Below are 25,461 nucleotides of genomic sequence, written 5' to 3' on the forward strand. Positions count from 1 at the left end.
ATTCGTGGATGTCAATGACAGACGAATTGAATTGTCGAATGCCATCAGTGATTAAATTGTCCACACATGTGCTTGGTAACGTGTCAATAAAGGTATTAACTTAAAGATATAACGGAACTGTTTCATTGTGCCACGTGAACGAAGAATACTTTTTACATGCTAAGGTACAACTATTGCCTTAGTCTTTTATTAATGGTGTAAGCCTTGAGCGGTTTTTTCCTAATTAATATGAATTAATATGGGTGTTCTTAACGTGCCGCGTTTTGACCTTTGTCAGATGTTTTTATGGAAAATGACATAGGGCATAGTTTTCCAGGTAGTTGAGGTTGTAACGAAAATTTTGATGACATGGGTGGGTATGCTCAAAGGACAAATAGACTCCTAAACTTGCATGAAGAAACAGTTCTTAAATTAAATTTCAAGACTGAAAATCCTGTTAGATGTAGATAGAAAATATACTCCCGTAGTTTCTCATTCAGAGATAGATATGCTGCTATAAATTGCGTATGATACAATTTGTAAATGAATTAATTATTCTGATAGACTACCAAATTGCATATAAATGTCGCTCTCAAATCCATTTTGCCCATGTTGGCTTATCGTGTCTTTTGGGCTGCAATCTATAATTATAAGTTTATGCTTTACTATTTTTTGGACAGAAAATAAGACTGCCAGTGCTTGATACTCAATGGAAAATCGTTTTCTGAGATTGGAATTTGGTTTATTAGGAAATAATGAAAGTCAGTTATCGAGCACTGCTGTGACTAGGCGGCAGTTCCTTTAGGATAAAATTTGACGCAAAATTTATTTGATAACCCAGGGTAAAAACACAGCCGTACACGTAAAAATAACCAGAAGCCAGTGCAACGTAGCCCAATTAGCTTGGAATTACTTTACAGATGTGCGTGATTTTTTTATCCATTAATACAGAATTACAAAGCGAACCTGGTCATTAGCACCGATTATTAATTGCTCTCGTAGAGAAGCAATTATTGAACGTGTCTTTTATGCGAAATTTTCGCCTGACAGTTTTGACTTTTCGAGTGACTTTTACGCGCTTGACTTTGCGTTTCGCGTGATCTAAAACTCCCTCTCAATCACAATTTCAAGCAGCTGAACTTAATTCGCGGCAATTTAATACTAAAAGTCAAATGAAAAGTCCGCCTAAACTAGTGCCATTTTTCACTTTATAGCGTAATAGTGGTACATATTAAACTCTAATGTGGTTATATGAAGCCCACTATTGAACTTCGTAGTCCCATCCCCCCCTCCCCCGATTGAAGCAGGCTGCAATTGATTAGAGCTCCCACTAGTCGTTCCCATTAGTCGGTTATATTTAAGTCAACAATCCAACAACACTGCTGCAGGCTACTTTAACTGTCCAATAACGCTGACGACCACTAACGTCAGCTGACCACTAACAGGTGTTATTATTGGGCAAGTAACAAGTTATTTAGTGTCATTGATGTTCTGTTCGTAGGATAGCTATATTAAATCAGGCACAAAACAGCGTAAATTAAGGACATTTGGTCACTGTTTCCGACACTCGTTAAATGATCATTCGGCGTCTTTTCAAGCCACAAGGAATTCGATGTGACAAGAGCTCTAGCTTAATAAAATCTCAATTTACAGATCTGCCCAATTTTTGAGTCCTTTAATACAGCAGTAATACGAGCAACTACCCATAAATGCTGGCGATTAAATCAACTGTTCAGTAATAGGTAATATAAATGAACCGAATCATTGAACCGTTTTTTCTGTGGGGCAGGTATATTAACGCTTTCAAAAAACGCATTCAAGCGGCATTTGGCCTCGTTTCAATCCATTGATGACTTAAAACCTTGCAAAGCAGTAGTCTAATATACACTTATTTCATAGCAACTAATTTTGAAAAGTAGGTACTTTAATAGTACAACGCTGCAGGCATAGCTTCTTTAAACAATTAATAGTTTGTTGATGGCTCTCAAACAAATTTTGTAGTCCTGTTGGTCTTTTTTATGCTATTTTTCGTCTGACCCATTTGACTTTTCGTCCTCAAAAACGGGATTAACAGGTAGCGCCCAGCGGGCATTAAGTTCGCTTAGAGCCTTTCAGCTCACTAGTCTCCAATTATGCTATTCACTAACTGTTTTGTAGACTTATACTAATGGTGCAAAGGCGTTTCTTTGAAGTTGACGCTTCACCCCCGCCCACACACGCACACACACACTTCTTCACCCCCTCCTAACCAATCCCTACCTCTGAACATCGTTCAGGCCGTTAGGGCCCCGTGCAGCCAAAGACCCCCTCCAACCGTTGCCCCCACCCCCCATCAGCCCACCCCCCGCTGCGCTCACCTCACGCCCCTTCAATTAAGCTAAGCTATCCTCACTAAACCGTGGCTAGCTACTGTCGAAGCCAATCGGTCGTTTGAGAGCAGTTCGCCCGACGTTTGTCGGTTTTGTTAGCAACCATTGTACATAACGTCTTTGCGTGAAATGTGTTTCCGTTTCTTGTGAACTGTATCTTTTTCCTGTCACGAAATTTGAATATATCACTATAAAGATAAAGAAGTTGTAACGACGTCAGAATCCACCGAATAAAATGGAACATCCTATTTTTCCGCTCACTGCGAAGGAGCAATTTTAAATTACGGGCTATATCATTCTCAATTCTTAACATCTCAGAAACGGCACTGCGGGCGGAAACTAGATCCTGCAACAGATCAGCCGTGTTGGGCGAAAGTTGAATAACCTACAACCAAATAAAGTTTAAAACGTTCTCTAGCAATTTACACAGAATACGCACGTTTATTTATTCTGAAGCTGCGTCGGGGTATTCCAGAACGCTTCTTCAGCTGAGAAATACCGAAAGGTATGCAGCTAAGCAAAAAAAAAGTCCCAGTGACTGCAATCCGCTGAGATAAAGGTCCGTTGATTGTATTCATATACTGCGATGGGATTTTTTGACTTATTAAAACTCAGCTGTCGGCAAACTTTTTTGTCTACCATACCCCGTCAGCCAGTATTCCTAGCATCTCGCAAATATTGAAATCTTAATCTGAAAATGGTGATATAAAATGGTCTCCATAATTTTGATATGGATTAGAATTGCAGTGGTTTCCTACAGGAAATTGTAATATTTCGGCCCGAAATCCTAGAACAATACTGTTCTTTGTGCATTTTTCCTTATAACTTTTTGTCTGTGTGAATTCTTGAAGTCTTTAAATAATGAAAAGTACTATTGAAGTCTTATCTGCCCGAAGAAAACTATGTGCTCCTGATAAATTTTTGTAAATTTTTGCCCACCAGTAATGTTTTTCCGTTAAAATAGAACACTTAGGATTGCCGTGTTAATAACGCTGATGAGCCCAAAATTTGGAATGTCAGCGATCAGCTTCTAAAGACTGATTTTTTTGTTAGATATAGTGGTAGCTCTGTTAACAGAAGAAAGATTGTTTCAGCCTTGTACTATTTCTAAGCAGTGTAACAGCAAATATGTTGAGTTATCTCCAAAAAACCTTGCAATTGAGTTCAAACTACTTCTTGTTGGAGGTGACTACAGATAAATAAAAAATTTGCACTCAATTGGAGTCCATGGGCGCAGTTTACATTTTTTCACGTTTTCTGGCAATCAACTTCGCTTTTTCATTATCATTTTCTCATATGCCGCCAGTAGTGCGACAAAAATAGTCGTCCACATTATTTTGCACTAATTCGGGCTCTGGATTTTCTTTACTGAGATTTGAGTTTGTTAGGTCTTCGATCATCCTATGTGAATGTCGATCATCCAACCCGCTTGCTTATTGGTTGCTTGGTTGGTATTACTTGAGGTTGTTTCAAAATAAAATAACAAAATTTGATCAATTGAGGCATTATCTGTTATTTGAGTTGATGGCAGATAACATGGTGGGCCGCAGTCAATAGATTTTACTAAACTGCAAAATTTAATGAAATTCAGCAAATGTTAAGTTCGTTTTTTTCGCTCAAATTTGCTCGAGAGTTGTAGACTGAAATTGTGGAAACTGGAACATTTTAAAGTTTTACTAAATTAGAAGAGTTGGATAGTTCTTTAAAATTCAGTTTTCTTGTGAGGTGCTTTTCAACTTATTTACTTTTCTTACAACGGTTTCTATCTGACATTGAACGGATATTAATAAAGGGGAGCAGTTTTATAATAATGTGAGCGCAGATTTTGGTAAAACTCAATCGGAGTTCATGGGCGCAGTTTACATTTGTCACGTTTACTGGCAATCAACTTCGCTTTTTCATTATCATTTATTCCTTTGCCACCAGTAGGGTGACAAAAATTAGTCGTCCACATTATTTTGCAGTAATTCGGGTTCTGGATTTTCTTTACTGAGATTTGAGTTTGTTAGGTCTTTGATCATCCTATGTGAATTGAATGTCGATCATCCAACCCGCTTGCTTATTGGTTGCTTGGTTGGTATTACTTGAGGTTGTTTCAATTCCTCAATTGATCAAACTTTGTTATGTTATCTGCTATTGGAGTTGATGTTCGGTTTCGATTTTCTGCAAATAAGACGTAGCAGAAACCTTTGTGTCCGTGCATATTCGTACGCACTGGGGTGCTTGTTTGGTTGCCTTGATTGCTTTTGCGGGAAGCCTTTACTGATAGTTTTGCTTTCGATTTCTCGCGAACAAAGTTTTATTTTTCGTTTTATGAATTTTTTTTTGCTTGACCATTATGTTCTTCAACGCTCTTTCAACTTCACTTCTCGAGTGACTTTTTCTCGCTTGACTAATATATTTTTAAGTGACCTAAACTGATTTTTTCCAGATAATAGGTCTCTCGCTAAAACAAAATTGATTGTAAGATTTCACCAAGGAGTGATAGCTGAGTGGTCAATGCGTAAGTACTGAACACAAATGAGCGGGGCTTCGAACCAGCCCTTGGTGGGATTATATTTTACAACCATGAGAAGGTATCTTTACAACAGCCTCCTCTGAATTAAATTGTCCCATATGTCGCTCCAGATCAATTGTTCCGAAATAAGTCAGTTTATGTTTCAAGCTTTGAAAATTCAGCAGTTTTTTGAGAAAGTTCTAATAGCTTTCGAAACAAAGCTTGAAGTTACTTCTGCTGCTTTATCTGTTCGATATGGAAAATGTGCCAGACATTCTTGGGCAGCAGTCAATAGATTAGACCAAACTGCAAAATTTAAAGAAATTGAGCAAATGTTATTAAGTTCCGATTTTTCGCTTAAATTTGTCCGAGACTTGTAAACTAACATTGTGGAAACTGGAACATCTTGAAGTTATATTGAATTAAAAGAGTTGGGTAATTCTTCAAAATTCAATTTTCATCTTAGGCACTTAACAACTTATTTGATGTACTTTTCTTACAACGGTTTCCATCTGACATTGAACAGATATGAAATAAGAGGAGCAGTTTAATAATTATGTGAACACACATTTTGGTCAAACTTGTCCCAAATATGATTTAAAACTAAGAAATGATGTAAAACTTTATGTCTTTTATTTTGCAATTGTTGCTTACTCAACATTAAAAATCAAACTACTAATGTGACCGTAGATGAATACTTTTCTACGGTCTGAAGAAGCTGACAAACAATGGGCTTGGCTTGTACTCGTTCATTCTGTTAATTCAACAATTTTTGACTGACCTAATCTTTCAATTCTTGAGGTCAATGAAAGTTAAGCTAAATTAATCAGATTCTTCCCCTTTGGCTTTTTGTGCTGAATGATGCGTTACATTTTTATGAGAGCTTCATACCTCAGTTTCTGAAGTCCTTCATTGAACGTCGGTAACGTTCAAGAAATTGATATGCAAGGAAGCTGAATTTTGAAAAATGGGTCAAGTGAGAAAATTTTCGAGATATTCGTATTCCAGTTTGTCTCAGTCCCTAACCGGCCGGTGATTTTTAGATTACATTCAACCACATGAGAGGCTTCGCCATGAACAGTGGCTTGATATGACTCGCATTCACTTGGTCTCTAGGACCTTATTTTAAATATCAACTACCATACGATGTTTTGGTGGGCCGATCAACACGACAAAAAATCAAATGAATGGCTGTGTTTTGTTTCGACTGGACGACAATTGCATCCACTTCCATTGTAAAGTAATACCTAAACATTGCTAGTTGACAGAACAGCGAAACAAAGCGAAACAAAGCAGTTGCTCTTTCTTGCTCTTTTTATGCCATTCAAAATCTCTGAAATTCACGTTGCTTTATTATCAAAATGGCCAACCAAGAGAACTTTACTACAGGAAATATTTCCGAACTGAAACAAATTATTGAAAAACTTACAAATACTGTAACAAAGCAAAACCTAGTCATACAAAATCTTACGGATCGTCTCGAAAAACTTGAGAATAACCAAATTACTTCAGAAAACAACATTTATCAGTTAGAAAAACGATTAACAGCAGTAGAAAGATATCAAAACAGACCGTTTCTTATTTTTACTATCATCGACATCCCAGCTGATGGTAATGTACTCGCACCAATTTTACAAATAGTAAACAACATCTTACAGGTTAGTTTGAATCCCGACGAAATCTCGATTGCCCACCCACTAAAAAATGGAAACATTGCGCCTATTATTGTTCAATTTTTGTATTTGCAACAAAGGGACATAATTCTGAAACGTGCTTCATGGGTAAGAGGTCTGAGAAATTCGATGGGGAATCCTATTTTCATTCATGAACGACTGGCGAAAAAGGATGTTATCATTGAAAAAAAAGCTCGAGAACTGGACATTCACTATAAGATTAAGAAATCACACTTATGGGCTTTTGATGGTGAAAGATATCAACCAGTTGATGACATCAGCGAGCTACCGGATTATCAAAGGAGACAACAAAAGAGTTTGCAAACTGTACAAAATGGTACTCCATTCATGAATAACAAAAGAACCTATGCTTTTTCGCCTGATATGGACGCAACAAACAATGGAAATGATATACCAATGAACAAAAAACAAAATATGTACGGTGTTTCATTTCAGCAAAACAAAAGTTATGCATCAAAAAACTAACATTCACAGTCTTGCTTGTTAATATCCGGTCTCTAAACAAACACCTTGAGGAACTTCAGGTTTTTTTGCAAACATTTGAGTCCCTACCAACTGTGATTTGCCTTGTTGAAACTTGGATACAAGAGGGTTCCCATGAAGAACACTTCAATATATCAGGTTATCAGAAAATAATTGCTAAAAACAGGGTGGGAATTGGTGGAGGAGTAGCCATGTTTTGCAGGGAGGATATTCTTCTGTTAGATAGCTTTCCAACGAACTATGATGAGAGCCTAGGTATAAAAATTAGAACAAACAACGAAAACTATACTTTGATTACATACTATGTTCCCCCTGGGTTCAATAAAAATCAGTTCTTGACTGAATTTGACAGCGATCTTGAGACTATGGTGGATGCGAACCAAAATCTTATTATATGTGGAGACTTCAATATAGATCAGCTATCTCTGACTCCAATAAAAAAGCGATTTGAAGATGTTATCTCTAGTAACGGTATAAACCTAATGGATTCGGGTATAACTAGAGAAACGTCGACAACAAAATCATCCCTCGATTTATTTCTGACAAATATCAACAAAAATCTATGCATAGTAAATTCTATCAGTTACGACATCACAGATCATTATCCAGTATTTTTCAGTTTAACAAAAAGTATGATTAAACCCAAGATAAAAGCAGCTAAACGTCGCAGTATGTCTGCCTTCAACAACAAAATACTGTTTGAAAAATACAAAAAGGAACTGGAAAACAATTTAATCATATTTCAGAATAACAATACGGATCAATCTTTCAACGCATTTTGTAACTGTTTACATTTTGTAGTCGACAAACATCAGCCTTTGGTTGAAATAAAACAAAAGAAAAATAGGAATCAATGGGTCACAAATCGAATAAAAAATCTTTTTGCGAAGAGAAACAATGCAAGAACAAAATGGTTGAGAACACAAAACAACATCGATAAAAATAGATATCTTCAACTGAAAAGCAAGAGCACTCAAATCATGAACGACACAAAAAAACTTTTCATACAAAACAAAATTCAAAATTGTGGTAGGGACTCAAGAAAAATGTACAAAATCATAAACAAATTGATAGGCAGGAACAAAAGAAGTGATGTGAGTTATAACCTTGTTTTCAATAATATTGGAACTGATGACCCCAGTAGCATAGCTGATTATTTCAATGAACATTTTGTAAATGTTGCAGATGAAATAGTAAGCAAATTACCTCAAATAAGCTTTCCTTCATCTAATTATGCTGAAGAAAAATCTATGATGCTACATGAAACAAATTTAGTAGAAGTGCTTTCACAAATAGCCAGCCTACAAAATTCTTTTGCGCATGGTGTGGATCTGATCACTAACACCTTCATTAAGAGATTTGATAGAACTTTAGCCCCATTTTTAGTTAATTACATCAACGAATCTTTTTTGAGCGGAGTTTTCCCAAATAGCCTAAAACGAGCAACTATCCAACCGCATTTCAAAACGGGATCAAAAACTGATGCCAATAACTATCGACCAATTTCGATTTTGCCGTCTTTTGGAAAAGTATTTGAAAAAATTATGAAAATAAAAATTCTCAACTACATAGAGAAATTCAAATTCTTGGTGAAAATCAGTTTGGTTTCCGTAATCGGAGATCAACAGTTGATGCACTCGTAAATGTAGTGGAAAACATAAGGTTGGAAAAAGAAAAAGGGAACAATAGCACCACGGTCTTCCTAGATTTGAAAAAGGCATTCGACACTGTTAATCACTCGCTGCTGTTGAAAAAATTAGAAAACTTTGGAATTAGGGGTCAGGTTTTAAGCTGGTTTTCTTCATATCTCAAATCAAGAACACAGTGTGTTAAATGGAAAAATAGAATATCGAAAGAACTAATAGTAAAAAATGGAGTTCCTCAAGGTTCTGTTCTGGGTCCTGTATTATTTATACTGTACTTTAATGACTTTGTGGACGCTTGTAAATTATCCACTCCGTATTTTTTTGCCGATGATACCAGCCTCCTTTTCAAAAACAGACCAACCTATGAAGAATTAATTACTGAAATTCATTCAGTTTCACATTGGCTACATCAAAATAAATTGGATTTAAACGAGTCAAAAACTTTTCTAATGAATTTTTTTGAAACTAAAGCAAACACAAACATTCAAAACTGCCCAGTTCAGAAGTGCAATACCTACAAATATCTAGGAGTAATTTTAGACGCGAATTTAACTTTCGAAAAACATGTGGAATCCATTTGTTTAAAATTAAAGAAGTGGATCGGAATAATTGCAAGGCTAAGGAGAACTTGCAGTCGCAACACCGTTTTGATGTTCTACAAAACTACAGTGGTACCAATTTTTGAGTATGGACTTCTTATTTATGGTGGGACAACGTTGAATAAGCTTCAAAAAATTGAACGGTTACAAAAGAAAATTTTGAGAATTGTCTTCAGAAAGAAACCAAGTGACTCCATCTTTGATACTTTATTCGAGTTCAAAATTTTGACAATTTGTGAATTGTACATAAAACATCTGCTTTCATTCAGCCTTAAATCATACTTTGGGTTACATTCAAACAAAATGATGAATAAGATTTTGACCGCAAATCAAAATTTTTCGTACAATACTCGCTCGAAAACCACTCGCATTATACAAACAAAAACGTCAAAAAGAGTTTCAACTCGGACATCTCTGGGTTATCGCGGTAGAATTTTGATAAATTTCCTACTGAAACAAAAAATACTACCTCAGCTTGAACAAGAGACCATGTCCTGTATAAAAGTTAAAAAACTAGTCAATGCACTTCAATATAGCTTGATCATTCAAAACGATACGTTAAAAAAACTTGTTTTTAAATAAAATCTGGGCGCTTAATTAAGATACGTTAGTATTTGCAAGCGTCCACTCCTGATGAAATTTTGGATTTATGGATTTTTCATAGTGGATTCTGCTGTGTCCACAACTTCTGCGTGCTTTATAAATTAACAGGAGAAATTCAAATTCAATTCAGTTTGGTATTATACACCGGTAATGTATTTACAGGTATGCACGTTGATTCGAAGTAATTAGAAATGCCACTCACGCGTGTGCTATGCAATCCGGAAGCAAGGGCCGTCAACTAGACTACTTTATCATCGCATTTTTGAAAGTTTGCGTGTATTAACTATTTTTGCCTTCCATGCGATACAAAATCCACCTTCTTGAAACGTCGTTCATTTGAAATGACCCGACGTCTTGATTGTATGTATTATTTCTGAGAGATTACTTAACTATTATCTATCATTCGGCTAGCTGTTACATCGGCTCACTTGGCGTTCACCTGTTGCTTCAACTTCTCTTATCCTGCGTTCATGTCTGATATACAAAGTTGTCATAATCTAAACAATTTACTCAATAGGCGTCTTAAGAAATCAAGTAACTCAACTAATGACTGCCATAGTTGAGAGGTCAACTTTGCTTAAAACGGGTTTCGATTCAAATAGCATTTAGTAGGCCGACTTAGTAAGAGGCCATTAGCTGAACACAACTAGGGTCCTCTGCCATGTAATTTGAATATGGAAAATCTACCCAACGAAACCCGACAGTATAGGCGTCATTTCAGCTAGTTGACCTCTCAGCTAGTCCAGTTTTTTAAACAATTGTTTGGATTGTTTTTTTTGGTATTGATTGTGAACAGTTATAAAGAATGGTTGCTTGTCATGTCTCTAAACTACAACAGTGAGTGCTGATATCTGTTTCATGATGGACTCGTCTCCCAGGCAGATTTCTTTGAAGCCACTCAAGGTCACGTATCCTTCGTTTTTCGTAGGCGAGCCCAGGATGAACTTCTGAAAACATCATTTCACTTAATTTTTCCGCCCCAAAATAAAGTGCCCGAAAGATTTTGATTGGTGGCTTGCATGCTTTTCTTTATTTCAAAAATATGCCCAAAATTTCTCTTTCTGGAGCTAATATGACCAAATTTTGTCAAGCTATTTTCGTTTGTGAAAAGATAGAAAAAGTGTACCATCGGAAAAAACTCGGAGAACTGTACTGATCCGTGGAGGCAACTCGCCAATTTTTTTGATTCTCGTGAAAGAGGCTCAAAATTTTAGATATTTTTTTATATTTTAGCTCTTTTCACGCCGTTAACTTGCTCCACAAATAAAAAATTTAGTTTGCTTTTTGTCCAATTTTGCAAAAAAAATATTAGACAATTTTCTTCGGTTCTGAGCAAACAGAAAAAGTTCGAGATTTTTTATATCAAAAAATTGAGTAAAGTTTACCCGAATCGAAACCTTAATTTCTTGTGTTATTTTCATTCAAATTTTAGGACCAATATTGTGGGGTTGAAATTTCCCTAACTGATCAGAAACATTTAGACTCTCCACTTTCGGCTTTCGGCTATTGAAATTCATAGACGTTGTTCGATATAACATCTAAGCAAAATATTTAGGTTAAAAATGCCGATTGTTACCTTTCAATATATAATCGAAACCAGAAAGATATTTCGACAAGTTGAATCGAGATATCGGCTTAAATATCGGTTTTTAGATATCGGTTTACCGTGTATAGGCGAGCTAAGTGGTCAGAAATTAGGCTGTCTGTAGTGGGGGGACATTCCCCAGTGGGCGATGGGTTGTTACTGGCGGTCATTGCACTGTTTCTACTGCTACTCGACATACTGTAGAGAGCACGCAACACTAACAGTAATTCCTAAAAACATCAAAGAAACAAAAAGTTGGGTGCGCTTAATTCTCGAATTGTAATTGAATTTGCTCTTATTCATAAAGAAAAATTGTATACTTTGTGGAAATTACAGTCAATTTTTTGTACTCTTAGTAAAAACAAAATCATCTTGTTGAAAAAAAATATTCTTTCGGATTTCAGCAACCATAAGTTCTGATTCCGAATAGGAAACTGGGGTCGAAGTAAACTGATCACCGAAATCTACGAATAATCGTAAATTTATCTTGAGGTGAATGGCAGTTTTTATTCCGACTTGCCGTAATTGGAGAGACAGTAAGTGGAAAGGTCAAAAGCGGTATTTTATTAAAGAATAAAGGTAGATAAAGATCGAAAATGGGGTAATTTAATTCAAGAATCACACCGTTTTTGTTCTATTATCTTCTCTAGTGGGGTATGGACATTAACCTGTTCGTTAATAGTGCCATCTTGGTCTATATCGTACAATTTGAATATCCACTCTAGCTTCTCTTCTAACCCTCTTCTTGTCAACACTGACAACACTCTGATGAACTCCTGGAATATTAAAAGTATAAGAACAGGCATTTAGGTATTGGACAGACCAAAAACAGACTCAATTCAGGTATGGGCCAGACAGCCGCGCGACCGAAATTTTGTCCGGACCATTAGCTCGATCACAACGGACACCCTTTCCTCGACCCGAGTTCGTCTGGCCCATGCCTGTCTTGGGACGCAGACCTCATACTGGGGCGTCATTCTGTCCTGCAGAAATGGGTTCCATTCTGGAAACTATACCCCTCCCCCGTGAACAAAGTTTTTTTCAATATCGTATGTGATCAAACTTATGCTCGTTCTTGCATTGATAATGGTTCAACAGCCTAATACGTAATTGAATTATATATTACAATTTATATACACCATTGATTAAAAAGATGTAAAACTATAAAATTTGGAGTGTCATAGTCTAAGACGGAAAATGTAACAGTACTGTTTCGGCTTTGAGTGGGCATATAACTTCTGTTATCCACCCCCCACCTAACCCCTCCAGGTGTTGACGTTATATTTTAACACCATGAAACGTTGAAACTTACTGGAACTATATATTAGTCTAATTTGCAAAATACAAGATAAGCTATCCGGTATTGATAGTTATCGGTAGTAAATTTTGCTGTTTATGAAAACGAAACTTGCTCATGGGAAATGAAATTATTCGGTGCGACCAAAGTGTGGTGCAATTTATGACTGACCTCAAAGATGACTTCTCCGTCATTGTCATGGTCAAGTGTGGCAAATACAAGTTGGGAGAATTCGGCAGAGTCTGAAATATTTTTGAAAGAATTTTCGGATCTATTCTGTCCCCCCCCCCCCCCCCCCCCCCCCCCCAGCTTAGTGAGCATAAATCTTTTATGACGCCCAGACGCACGTGTTATTTTCTTACATAGTCATGTGCTATATAACAACATATAATTTGTAACTGGGGGTCATAAAAAACTGGGGGGGGGGGGGGAATAGATCCGAATTTTCGGATATATTCTGTTTTGTCCCCCAGTGTTTTTTACGCCCCCCCCCCCCCCCAGTTATAAATTATATGTTGTTATATAGCACGTTACTATGTAAGAAAATAGCACGTGCTCCTGGGGGCGTAAAGGCGTAAAAAATATAAGGTCACTAAGGTGGGGGGGGGGGGGGGGGGGCAACAAAACAGAATATATCCGAATTTTCTTCATAGCGTCGATCCGAAGTTTGTTTAATTAAATTAGTTAATGTGATTTGATCTCATTCTTAGAAAAAGATTAATAAATTTTTAATATTTAACCTTTTGGTTATTATTTCAATTTTATCTCAAAAAATGAGTAAAAACACCTAAGCAGAAATTGAAACTGAACATTTTACAGCGATACTGAACTAAATAGCACTGCAACTTCATATAATTTTCAAGAAACTTTTGAATTCCAATATTGTCTGTTTATGCTTTATCATAATGGCTACTAATTTGTTTACAATCAGGTAAACTAGTCATAAATGTATAAAATTTACAGAAGAAAATTCTATGTGAAGATTTCATGCGTAATAACCTCTATTCGACTACGCATGAAGAGATTAAATGGATAAAAAGAAACGAGTATACACAAAATTGTTTGTATAAGTAACCCGGACAAGCTATTAAAAAGCTTGTTTCGTGTTAAATATTAGTTTCGCTGCTTGAATTCTTTATATACAATAACAAAACATTACTAATTTACCTCCGATCTGAAAAATTTGACCGAATATCTCCTGAAGCGCTTCTTCTGTCAGCACCCCAGTTGAGCAAGACTAAAACAAACGGAATTCTTCACAGCAAGTGGTTCATAATAATCCCACATTTTTTAAAAAGGACAAGAACTTTATACCAGCCTCGCTTTTACTTACCCAGACAGTTTTTTATTTTTTTAGGGTATCCCAGACTACCTTACGTAGTATCATTTTAGAACACATTGCCCGTGCATTTCGTTACAAAAAGAACATTAAGAAATTCGAATTTTTTTCTCCCCCTTTGCCCAGGCTTTTTATAAGTTTTGGAAATTTTTCCTTTTGTTGGTATAACTGGCTGCTTTTAGGACCACTTCTGAGAGAAATGAACAGTCAAACTCGAAATTTTGTGGTTACACATTTTACGGAAAATAAACTTGCGAAGTATATGTTGCTCCCAATTTATTGTTCTTCACAATGTTTGACTATTTTTGCATCATAACTCGAAAATTATGACGCGGTCTCATTCCAGAGCTTATCTAAGCCTTTTTCTTCGTAGAAAAAGTTTGTAACGTGTACACTTCCGTCGCATTTGGAGCCCCTTTTTGCTAAAATAACTGTTTTTGCCAGTTTTCAACAACTTTGCGTCCTACTGTCTTTTTGCTATTTTCAAAGCTGTGAAATCATTAAAATTTAAAACATTATCATCAGTTTGCTTATTATATAATCATACTTTTTGAGAAGTGTCGAAGGAACAAAAAATAGTAGATCTGTGCTGCATTTTCATTATTTAATGAAGAAGTCACTAGAAGTCAAAAAATTTGTTGTAGTGAATATGATCACAAACCACCTGATCCACCTCTTTTTCAATTTTTTCATAAGATGTAAAAATGCCATCTTGATTAATGCCTATTGATTAAGTTCATTTGGCTAAAATTCAGAAAAAGTAAAAACAAATTATGAATGTCAGTCTTCCAGCTTTTGCGTGGAATTAATTTAGGGAAGATGTAACATTTCAACATTTTCGTTCCTACTCCTACTATATCGCAGTTTCAATATCGCAGTTGCTGCTCGTCACATTGTTTCAAAATGGTCATTCAATTATATACAGCCTTACAAGGTGAAACAAATTCCCCTACTTTTCTACTACTATTCCTCTTGGATAAAAAATTGCTGAGATTTCTAGATTCACTTTGGGCTCAATCAGTACCAAATTTTTTAAAAAAAGATTTTGGATAAAAAAACATATTGATGAGATTCTGAGATTCATTTTGGGTTCAATCAATACCGCTTACGACATTGGAAACTGAAAAATATATGGTTGTTGCAATATCATATCGAATGTTGATACGCTGACGACAACGGGAAAAACTTACTCAAATGCTAACTTTAATACAATTTTTGTCAAATTTAACATTTTAAGCTGTCATTTGTCATTAGTGGCAACTTTCAATTGATCACAAAATTTTTAAATTTTGAATAAAAATCTATTTTTTATCAAATTTAAACGTTTATCAAAAAGATACAACGCTTAGTTGAAGCCTGGGAATAGCAATCCAGATAGAATAAGATTTCAGAAAACAATTACGAAGTGTTTTTCCAGTCAGGCTGTGTTTTCGGCTCTCGCGAAACTTAGCTCGCCACCACATGCTCTTCAACAAAGTAAGGCAGCTGCCATCAGTCTGACACTGAGTCTTCTGTCTTTTTCACTATAACTTGTTTGGGAAAGAACTCACCAGACGTCCTTATTAAGATTCACATCAGAAAGATAACAAAATTTAAATGCAGATGAGTCAATGCAGATTAACTGTCAATGCAGTTGAGTCCAAGGCCATTGTGATGAAGAATAGTACTTAATACATTTGGTGGATTCAGAATAATGCGCTGACACCATTTTTATTCGGTGCGTGTTTTATAGCGCAAATTTTATGCAATTTTTAAAATAGTTTCGCTTCATTGCAACGTGGCTATTTTTACTTTTTTTTCCTTTCTGCATTTTTAAAACATTTTTTAGTTTATTTTGGTAATTTTTAAAAAGTTTTTGGTTTGTATTGAGCTGTTCTGTGTATGATAACCGAATAGATTTCGTCCAGCTCACATGGATACCCTAATCAAAATTCTATGAAGTTTTGTATGTCTTTCAGAACTTACATGTAAAGATTTTGGACCAAATTCTGCTTTTTTGGGTACTCAAAGTTTATCGGCTGAGAATAGTACTTCTCAACAGACAAACTAAAAGTGATTTTTTGCATTTTTTGTACAAATAAAAATCAGTTTGCCTTCCTTTCAAACGAAAGGAAAAATGAAAAAAATTCTGCTTTTTTGGGTACTCAAAGTTTATCGGCTGAGAATAGTACTTCAACACACAAACTAAAAGTGATTTTTTGCATTTTTTTGTACAAATAAAAATCAGTTTGCCTTCCTTTCAAACGAAAGGAAAAATGAAAAAAAAACATAGCTGGCAGATTGCCAGAAAATAGCCGCAAAAGATTCGCAGATCGGCAGTCTACAAAAACAGTAAAAAAGACAAAAAAATTCGTTTTTTTTCATTGAAGGCTGATCTGTTATATTTTGATTAAAAATTGATATAAGTTATTGCTGCCTCTATTAGCTGATCTCAAATAACCTTCATTTAGGATGACACAAACCCATTTGACCTGAACTCTTTGAATTAAAGTAAATAAAAGTCAATTTCAAAGTGAGGAAGTCATTTTTGAGGTAAGTCAAGTATGACCAAAAATTTAATCACGCGCATGAACAGAAAACTTGCTCCACTAAGAGTGAAAAATGACGTCACACATGCAATTCAGTTGAAATTGCATGAACAAATGAACAAAAAGTGGCTGTGACGTCATATGGTCGTAACAAAAATCATGACGACGAAATAAAAAAACATAGCAGGACAAGTCCTGACGTACAATTCAAAGAATTTTCATTGATTAAACAGAAAACTAGACCTAGAACGGACTATGAATGGATTGGAAAAATCATTTAGAAAAAACTCCTATCCAAAAAATTGAAAAAACTGTAAAAATCAAAGTGAAATTGCCGCATGTGAACAAAAAATCACTACCGATAAAGCGAATTTTTGTTCAAACACCATATTCTCACTCTACTTTAAAATTAGAGCGAAAAAATTTCACGCCGCAAAACCACTCGCTTTTTCGCTCCATTTCCTGTTTCGGCGTGACCAAAATCACTACTCCAATTTGACTTCAAAAATCATGAAAATGTGTGAACAGATCTTAAAAAGAAAAAGACAGCGCCCCAATACAATTCAAATTCTTTGAATTGTAAAAAACCAAGAGAAGGCCAATAATAGCCCCAGCTATCGCTGTGCGGCTATTAAACAGTGAATATTAACTGACGAAAGGCTGTCAATGCCATGTATGAAACAAAATGGAAACTTGGAAACTCCATTGCAATATCTTAGCCTCTTTCTTTTTCACATTGCTAAATGGAGAAAATATGAACCAATGCTGATAGCCTACCAAATCTATAAAGATTATGCATTGTTTGCCACTGATCATGAATGTGATACCTTTGTGTTCTACGCACAGAATCATGCAAGCTTTCTTGGTATAATTGATTGTAAATTTGCAAGTAGTTATAGTACCATAAGTTATGCATTGAATGCGCTGTAAAAATGCTTATGTTGATTTATATTCCAAAAGTTGGACAAAAAATATTGTTACCATATCATTTCGCAATAATTGTCCACGTTCGATTTATAGTAGAAACCTTTTTATCTAAAATTATTAATATTTATATAACTGCGGCAATTTGCATGAAATTCTTTTTTATAACTTTTTTAAGATGTAAATTAGAAACCAATTTTTCGAAGAGCCATGATTTTGGTCAGCGCTAACCTACAATGTGTCTCCGTAACCAGCAAATTGAAACTGCCGAGATCTTTTATGCATTTATTTGGCAATTAGTAGTTCTTTTGTTGCTTCACTAGCTGATCCAATGTTAACAACTATGTTAACAACCAATGTTATCGCGAAAAAGAATTCTTGATAAACTCACTGTAGGAATGCACGATTTCTGGCGTTAAAATCTTAAATTGCGAACAAATAATTTGCAAGACAAAAAGTTGCCATGAGTTGGTAGGTAATGAGAATGCAAAATTTGTTCTTCAAATAGACGTTTTTTTTCCAACGTTTTACTCGGTCCAGTAAGTTTTGAGGTCACCAAAGGTTTGTGCTACATTGACTAGGCCTCAGTTTTTGAGTAATTTTGAGAGAGCAAAAGCAGTTTTTTAGTCCTTTAAAATTAAAGTTCGCTTCCGCAACTCATTTCTCGTCATTCTACGTATAACGAAAGTGGCCAGGAAAATTGGACGAATAAAAACAGTTGAATCTAAAAACAGTTTCGCCAACGTTTCAGATGGTCGTTGTATTCTGCGGGCGTTATAATAAGTTATTTGATGGACACGTTATGCAACTGTTGGTATAGCAGCGAGAGTTTGTTTAATTTTGTTTTTTTAAAATCTCTGATTCGACTTGCAACTAAAACGAGGAGGACCATATATGGATCCTGTATCTAAAATTGTCTGGAACAAGAGAACGAAATTGGTTTTATGTACTAACTGTATATTACTAGTAATATCTAGCCTGTTTGAATCCTCTATAAAGTGTCTTCATCTCCTCTTTTGTGAACTCTGGGTGTAGTTGCAGAAGGTGGTTGAGGCTGGGGGGACGACTGCGTGTGAACTGCATCTCCAACTCGTCAAACTCTTCACCTGAACAAAAAAGGTCGGGTTTAACTTATCTGATAGGTTAACTGTTAATGGTCTGAGCAGGAGCAACTACTGTGAAAATGGACCAGTACTACATTCGAACCAGCATCTGTTATTTGCTAGCCTAGTATGTTAACAGTTACACCAACTGGTCTTAGTCGCTCGAAATTGAACATCTCTTATATCCCATTCTCTCAAAAGGAGGGGTTATAAGAGATGCCGAAATTCGAGACAGCACGTTATGTAGCATGTTACTATGTAAAAAATAGCACGTGCGCCTGGGAGGCGTATAAAACATGAGCCCACTAAGCTGGGGGGGGGGGGGGGTCAAAACAGAATAGATCCACACAAAAAATAACTAATCTCAATAGAGAAAGTTTACGTTACATTAGATATTTAAGGAGAACTTAAAGTCACAGCAAGAAAAATTTCCATAATTAATTAAATTATGGTTCGCAATGAACTCCTTAGCAAAAAAAATGATTTTCTTGTAAAATGATTTAAATCAAAAAATGTAAATCAAAAATAATAGAGCTGGAGAACATTGTACTTACAAAGTTTGAAGGTGCTACTGCTCGTTTGGTCTGAAACACATACAAAGGATAAATAGTACAAATCAAAAACCGATGCCAAAAATAAAACATAATTGTGTTAAATCGAACTGTAGAAGTCATTTCAAGTTCGACACTCTCATTCTTTTATTTTTCATTCGTTCATTTCAGGCAAATACAGCATTGCTAGTCAAACTGACCTTCCAACCCAGAAAACTACGAAAACGTTCCCAGTTTTAAAAGCAGGACTTATGATTTGGGTTGTCAGTGAGTAGTTTTAGGTTGTAACAATGTAGAAGAAAGATTGCCAAATTAAACTTTCATTTTCCGCTCATTTTAAAAAAATATGCACTTTATTTACTACTTTACATTTCCCCGTTTCCATTTATGAATGACAAAAATCTATTTAACAGAACCACTGGCATCTAATTCATAAATTGGTAGCATGAAAATGATGAAAAGAATGGAAATTTGTGTTGACGAGATAGCTGCCCTTCTGAGCTGCATGGCAAAAAAATCAACCGTGGAGGTGATCACAAAGTAATTGAAATTAGCTTCCACTATTGTTCAGGTTGAACAATTTCAGAAACAACTATCTTATAAGGAGATAAAAACAATTACTAAAAAGGGGGCAACTTTTCCAGCTCAACAGAATAATTGCGTAAACAGATTTGAAAAATGTGAAAAGTTGTCATCTTTTTGTTTCTCTCCCCAAATTAGGTCGATTCGCCAAAATTGATTGAACAAACAAGAAAAATCCGTGCGTGAAATAAAGCTAATGCTCGAAATAACTGGGTTCAAAAGAGAAATCTTTCAATGACCTGAAAAAACTGCACATTACCATATTACTTCATAATGTATGCTAAATTTTTCTTTTACTTCAGAAAATGGAGGGCAAGCAAGCAACGAAACCAAAAATTAAATAACTAATTATTTTCCATCAAAACAAAATTGGATCATCTACCTCAATCGCGTACAGATTATTTAATTTGCTAACAGATAAACTCTATCGGAGTTGATAGAACGGAATTAATGCAATTTGCAACCAAATAAAATAAACCGAAATTTCAACTTTCGTTTTGGCAGAAATTAGTCAAACACGGGTTGAAAATATACTATCAAAAGATTTTTCGTCAAAAAAATATTAGAATATGAATCTTCATTTGAATTCCTATTCCTTTTCTTTGTTTTTTTTAATTGATAATTATTACAAACAATGTAACCAATGCAGGACAAGATAACCGTTCTAACTATCAGCGTGTTACAAGTAAATTTTGTTGTTCCGTTTTAAGTTATAATTTGTGCTTAAACAATTAAAAATGCAACCAATATCAGTTTGACCTTGTGGTCTTATCTTTGAGAAGCTGCTAGAACAATTTGATACTTCAGAAAATGTTCTATAAACAAGAATAAACAAAATTTCTATAAACAAGAATGTAACAAAAATGTTGATCCTTGAAAACACAAAAATATTGGTTGTCCGAAAAAATGGAGTTAGATCTTTCAAACTTGCTTTCTGAATAATCGTGATCATTTTTTTTGCGATGAGTTAAAAAATTGAAGCCGATAAATATGTATTGTAGTGTTGTCTCCTACAACGTCTTTGATGTTGTTAATTTAGACACTTTTCTGATAATTTTTTGGGGACCTTTAACGCATTATAGAAGTTTTGTGATATCAAAATTTTATCTCTGGTATTATAACTTCTACGTTACCTTCAAGGTTCGAAAATTCTAAAAATCATTCATTCCAAAACTGGCAAATTATAATTTAGATAGAAAAGTGATGCAGAGTGGTCTGGTGGTGTGAACGAGAAAAATCAACGACTGGCTACTGCTTCACTCAACACTCAGCTGTGGTGTCAAGCATCAGGCCACAGTAACTTTTTTCCTCAGAAGCAGAATATCAGGAAATGGAAGCAGCAGTTCAAGGAGCACTGTACTTGAAGCAACTTCTAAAAAATTTTAGCATTCAGCAGAAGCGTCCAATAGCACTTATAGAGGATAACCAGAGTTGTATCATACTTTGTCGAAATCTAGAAACTGCACAGGAGCAAGCACGTCAAGGCAAAATTTTACTTCATTTGGGACAAGACGGAGAATGGGGCTATCAATTCAGTACGTTTCGATTGACAAAAGGGAAATGGACATCTTTACAAAGTCCTCAGCCGTATCGGAGATAGAAACTTTCAGAACAGATTAGATGGGGACAGACTCTACGCACTCAGCTCAATACTGGGTGCGTGTGTTAGTTTGCCAATTAAAGTTATAGTCCTAATCCTTGTTGGAAGTCTTAGGAAATTTAACTTAATAGTTTAGTCAAGACAGTTGCAAATTCTATCAAATCACTAAATTTATATAGCTGAATATTAAAGAAATAGTGCTTTGAATCAATACTCTGTTCAAACTGATGATTCTAGATAGCTATTATTAGTGTTCAATTACAGGGTGTAAAATCTTTCCAGCATGTAATGAATTATGTTACCAACGGAAGTGTTTATGAATTCATTGATAAGTGCAATTGCTTGCTGTACATGTTATCCCTTGCGACTGATTCCTAAGAACTAAGAATTATACACAGGCAAAACATTTTGGATAATCCTTGCGACCCCCTATAAATCTTGCAGCAAGATTAGTTTTATATTGACATTTTTGCAATGAAAATGGGTATGTTTACAGCTGTTTTTTTTGTCTTTTTCCAGCCTTAAAATAAATCACCATCTTGATATGTTATTCAGATCTCTCATGTAGATCTAAATTATATTCTAATATATTCGTTTGTTATCTAGTTTTTTAAAAATTATTTTTAGTTAAAAAGGCTTTTCATTCCGCATGCAAAAGTCCACAGCGAAAGCCATTGTATGTCGCTAGTCATGGTAATGATATCAGTTTTCTGAATTATTGTGATCATTTTGTTACGATGAATTGAAAATTGAAGCGGAAAATTATATGTTGTCGTGCCTTCTCCTATAAAATCTTTTTTGTTATTTTAAACCTTTGTGATAATTTTTTGAGACTTTTGACAGATTGTAGGAGTTTTTGAGACATCAAATTTTTATATCCGGAGTTTAGAACTACGTTACATTCAATGTTCAAAAATTTCAAAATTCATTTGTTCAAAAGTGGATTTTTGATGCATTAAAAATGTGTATGTGTGCAGCTGTTTTTTGTCCTTTTCCAGCCTTAAAATCAAATCACTATCTTGATATATTATTCAGATCTCTCCTGTAACTCTCTTAAATTATATTCTTTTTACGTTTTTTATACTTAAAATATTACTTATTAGTTAAAATATTATTAAAATATTGGTTATTATATTACGTTTTTTATACTTAGTTAAAAACGCTTTTCATTCCGTATGCGAAAGTCCACAACCAAACCTATTGTATTTTGTCACTTAGGGTAATGATATCGAGGTTCAGATTAATTTTTTTGTTTGGTTACAGAAAACTTAGCTATATATATTTCTTAATTAGCAGTATGAGCTCGTGTATTACCCATGTTTAGATCTCAGACTATTGTTATTTCTGAGCAGGCTAAGTTATTGGTTAAATTCGATCAGTGATCTTTTTCTGAAGAGGTTTATCAATTAAAGTTTTGGTTGTCAACTCACTTTCAGATTCCACTCATCTTCAAAATATTTTTTGGAGAACCACGGGCATCTAATTCGTAATTTGGTAACATGTGATGAACAGAATAAAAATTTGTGTTGAGGAGATAGCTGTCCTTCAGAGCTGTATGGCAAAATATCAACTGTGGAGCTGGTCACAGCAATTGAAATTAGCTTCCATCATTTTTCAAATTGAACAATTTCTCGAATCGAAAACACTTCTCTAATGGGGAGTTAAAAATAAGTACTAAAAGAGCGTTTCGCTGTTTCTTTTTATGACTGACAAAAATATATTTTGGAGAACCACGGGCATCTAATTCGTAATTTGGTAACGAATGTGATGATCAGAATGAACAGAATGAACAGTATGAACAGAATGAAGTTTGTGTTGAGGAAAAAGCTGTCGTGCAAAGCTGTACGGCAAAATATCCACTGGGGCGCTGATCACAGCAATTCAAATTAGCTTCTATTATTTTTCAAATTCAAAATTTCTTGAATCGAAAACACTTCTCTAATGGTGAGCTAAAAATAACTATTAAAAGAGGTCCAGTTAAACAACATGTTCCAGCAGAACAGAGAACTAATATTTAAAATTTTTGAATTGTTCTCATTCCTAAGTTCTTTTGTCCCTCTCCTCAAACTAAGTCGGTTCGCGAAAATTCTTTAAACAGCAAAAATCCATGCGTGAAGAAAGTTACTGCCCGGAATAACTGGGCTAAAAATGGAAATCTTTCAATGAACCGAAAAAAAAACTGCATGTTACTTCAATGTATTCAAAATTAATCTTGCTTCAGAAAATGGAGGGTTATTAAGCAACAAAACAAAAAAATAACTAATTACTTTCCATCAAAACAAAACAATAGATCATGTACCTAAATATTGTACAGATTATTAAGTTTGCTAACAGGAAAACTTCACTGCAAATGCTGAAGCAGAATTAATGCCATTTGTAATAAAACTTGAACCAAATTTTCATTTTTCTTTTGGCAGATCCTTGCTGAAATCTACTATCAAACTGTTAGCTTTTTAGTAGCCCTTTATGCAGCAGCAATCCGTGAATAAAATAATAAAAAAGCCGATGTTTACAAAAAATTGTGCTGGGCAAAAATTGTTCTAATTATCAGCGCGCTTTAAGTAAATTTTGCTGTTCCTCATTAAATTAAAGACTGTATTCAAACAAACAACCGCTTGATTTAGTGATTTTATCTTTGAGAAGCTGCTAGAACAATTTGATTGCTGAGAAACCGTTCAATTTTTCTTAACAAGAATATTGCCAAGATGTTGACCTCTGAAAACCCAATTGTCAGTTGTCCGATAAAATGGAGTTAGATCTTTCAGCTTTGTTTTCTAAAAAATAGTAATCATTTTTTGTGCTGAGTTGAAAATTGAAGAGGCTAATTATATGCTGACCAAAAAACCTTTGATTTTATTTTAAGCAGTTTTGTGATAATTTTTAGGAATTTAGCTGCTTTGCAGAAAGTTTTGAGACATCCAAATTTTCATCTCCAAAGATTAGAACTTCTACGTTACCTTGAAGGTTCAAAATTTTTAAAAATCATTGAAAAGCTGCAAATTATGGTTTATCTGGGAAAGCTATGCAGAGTGGTCTGGTGATGTGAATGAGAAATCAGTGACGGGCTACTGCTTCAAAGTCAACGGACGTAGCGCAGCATTAGGCTGGGTTGTCACAAACCAGGCCGCAGTAGGTTTTTCTTTATCAGAAGTAGAATATCAGGGCATGGCAGCTGCATTTCAAGAAGCACTGTACTTAAAGCAACTTCTAAAGCATTTTAGCGTCCAACGGCAATTGGAGAGGACAACCAGAGTTGTATCAGACTTTGTCAAAAACTAGTAACTGCACAACCGGAGCAAGCTCGTCAAGAAAAAATTTAATTTCATTAGGGACAAGATGGAATACGGGGCTATTAAATCATTTACTTCCTACTGCCAAAAGGGCAGCGGACATCTTCAAAAAATCCTCAGCTGTATCGAAGGTGGAACTTTCAGAACAGTTTTGTTGTGGGCAGACTCTACGCAACCAGCTTAAGTCTGAGGGGGGTGTTTAGTCTTAAGTCAAAGTTATAGTCTTGAACTTTGTTAGAAGTCTTAGAGAACTTAACTTTATAGCTTAATCAGACAGGTGCAAATTCATTCAAGTTGCTAAATTGAAATAACTGAATCTTCGAGAAATGGTACTGTGAATCAATACTCGTTTCAAACCGATGATTCCAGACAGCTATTGTTAGTGTTAGATGATTTGATGTACAATCTTTCTAGCACGTATTCAATTTTGATACCAACGGAAGTGTTTATGAATTCTGCGAAAAATGCCAATTCTTTCTGTATATGGTAACCTTTGTGACTGAATTTTTAAAGTTTTTCAGAGGCCAAACATTTTGGGTAACCCTAGCGACCCCCATGAATCTTGGTGCTAAAATTAGTTTTGTATCTTGACATTTTTGCAATGATAATGGGTTTGTATAGAGCTGATTTTTGAGTCCTTTTCCATCCCTAAAATCAAATTACCATCTTTATTTATTATTCAGAAGTCTTCTGTATATCTCTAAGTTCTACTCTTAAATATCATTTTGCTTTTCTCATTTTTTAGATAATAATTTGTACTTAGTTGAAAACGCTTTTCATTCTGCCTGCAAA

General features: G+C 35.0%; 1 protein-coding gene across 2 annotated transcripts in view; it reads right to left on the bottom strand.

Annotated features, from left to right (window-relative positions):
• Positions 1 to 10,499: 10,499 nt before the first annotated feature.
• Positions 10,500 to 25,461, bottom strand: part of LOC142346064 (Kv channel-interacting protein 4-like) — a 35,035-nt gene continuing 20,073 nt past the window's right edge. Inside the window, exons 3-9 of one of the 2 annotated variants that reach the window (XM_075398557.1) lie at positions 19,201 to 19,230; positions 18,522 to 18,649; positions 13,920 to 13,989; positions 12,924 to 12,994; positions 12,124 to 12,231; positions 11,536 to 11,685; positions 10,500 to 10,817 (exon numbers count right to left, since the gene is read on the bottom strand). In XM_075398557.1, the coding sequence (XP_075254672.1) occupies positions 10,695 to 10,817; positions 11,536 to 11,685; positions 12,124 to 12,231; positions 12,924 to 12,994; positions 13,920 to 13,989; positions 18,522 to 18,649; positions 19,201 to 19,230 (680 nt within the window). In that variant the 3' untranslated portion in view covers positions 10,500 to 10,694. The remainder of the gene's footprint in view (positions 10,818 to 11,535; positions 11,686 to 12,123; positions 12,232 to 12,923; positions 12,995 to 13,919; positions 13,990 to 18,521; positions 18,650 to 19,200; positions 19,231 to 25,461) is intronic. The other variant, XM_075398558.1, reaches the window with a different exon arrangement.

The sequence above is a fragment of the Convolutriloba macropyga genome, chromosome 9, assembly GCF_964194025.1.
Source record: "Convolutriloba macropyga chromosome 9, txConMacr16.3, whole genome shotgun sequence".
NCBI classification, from domain to species: Eukaryota; Metazoa; Xenacoelomorpha; order Acoela; family Convolutidae; genus Convolutriloba; species Convolutriloba macropyga.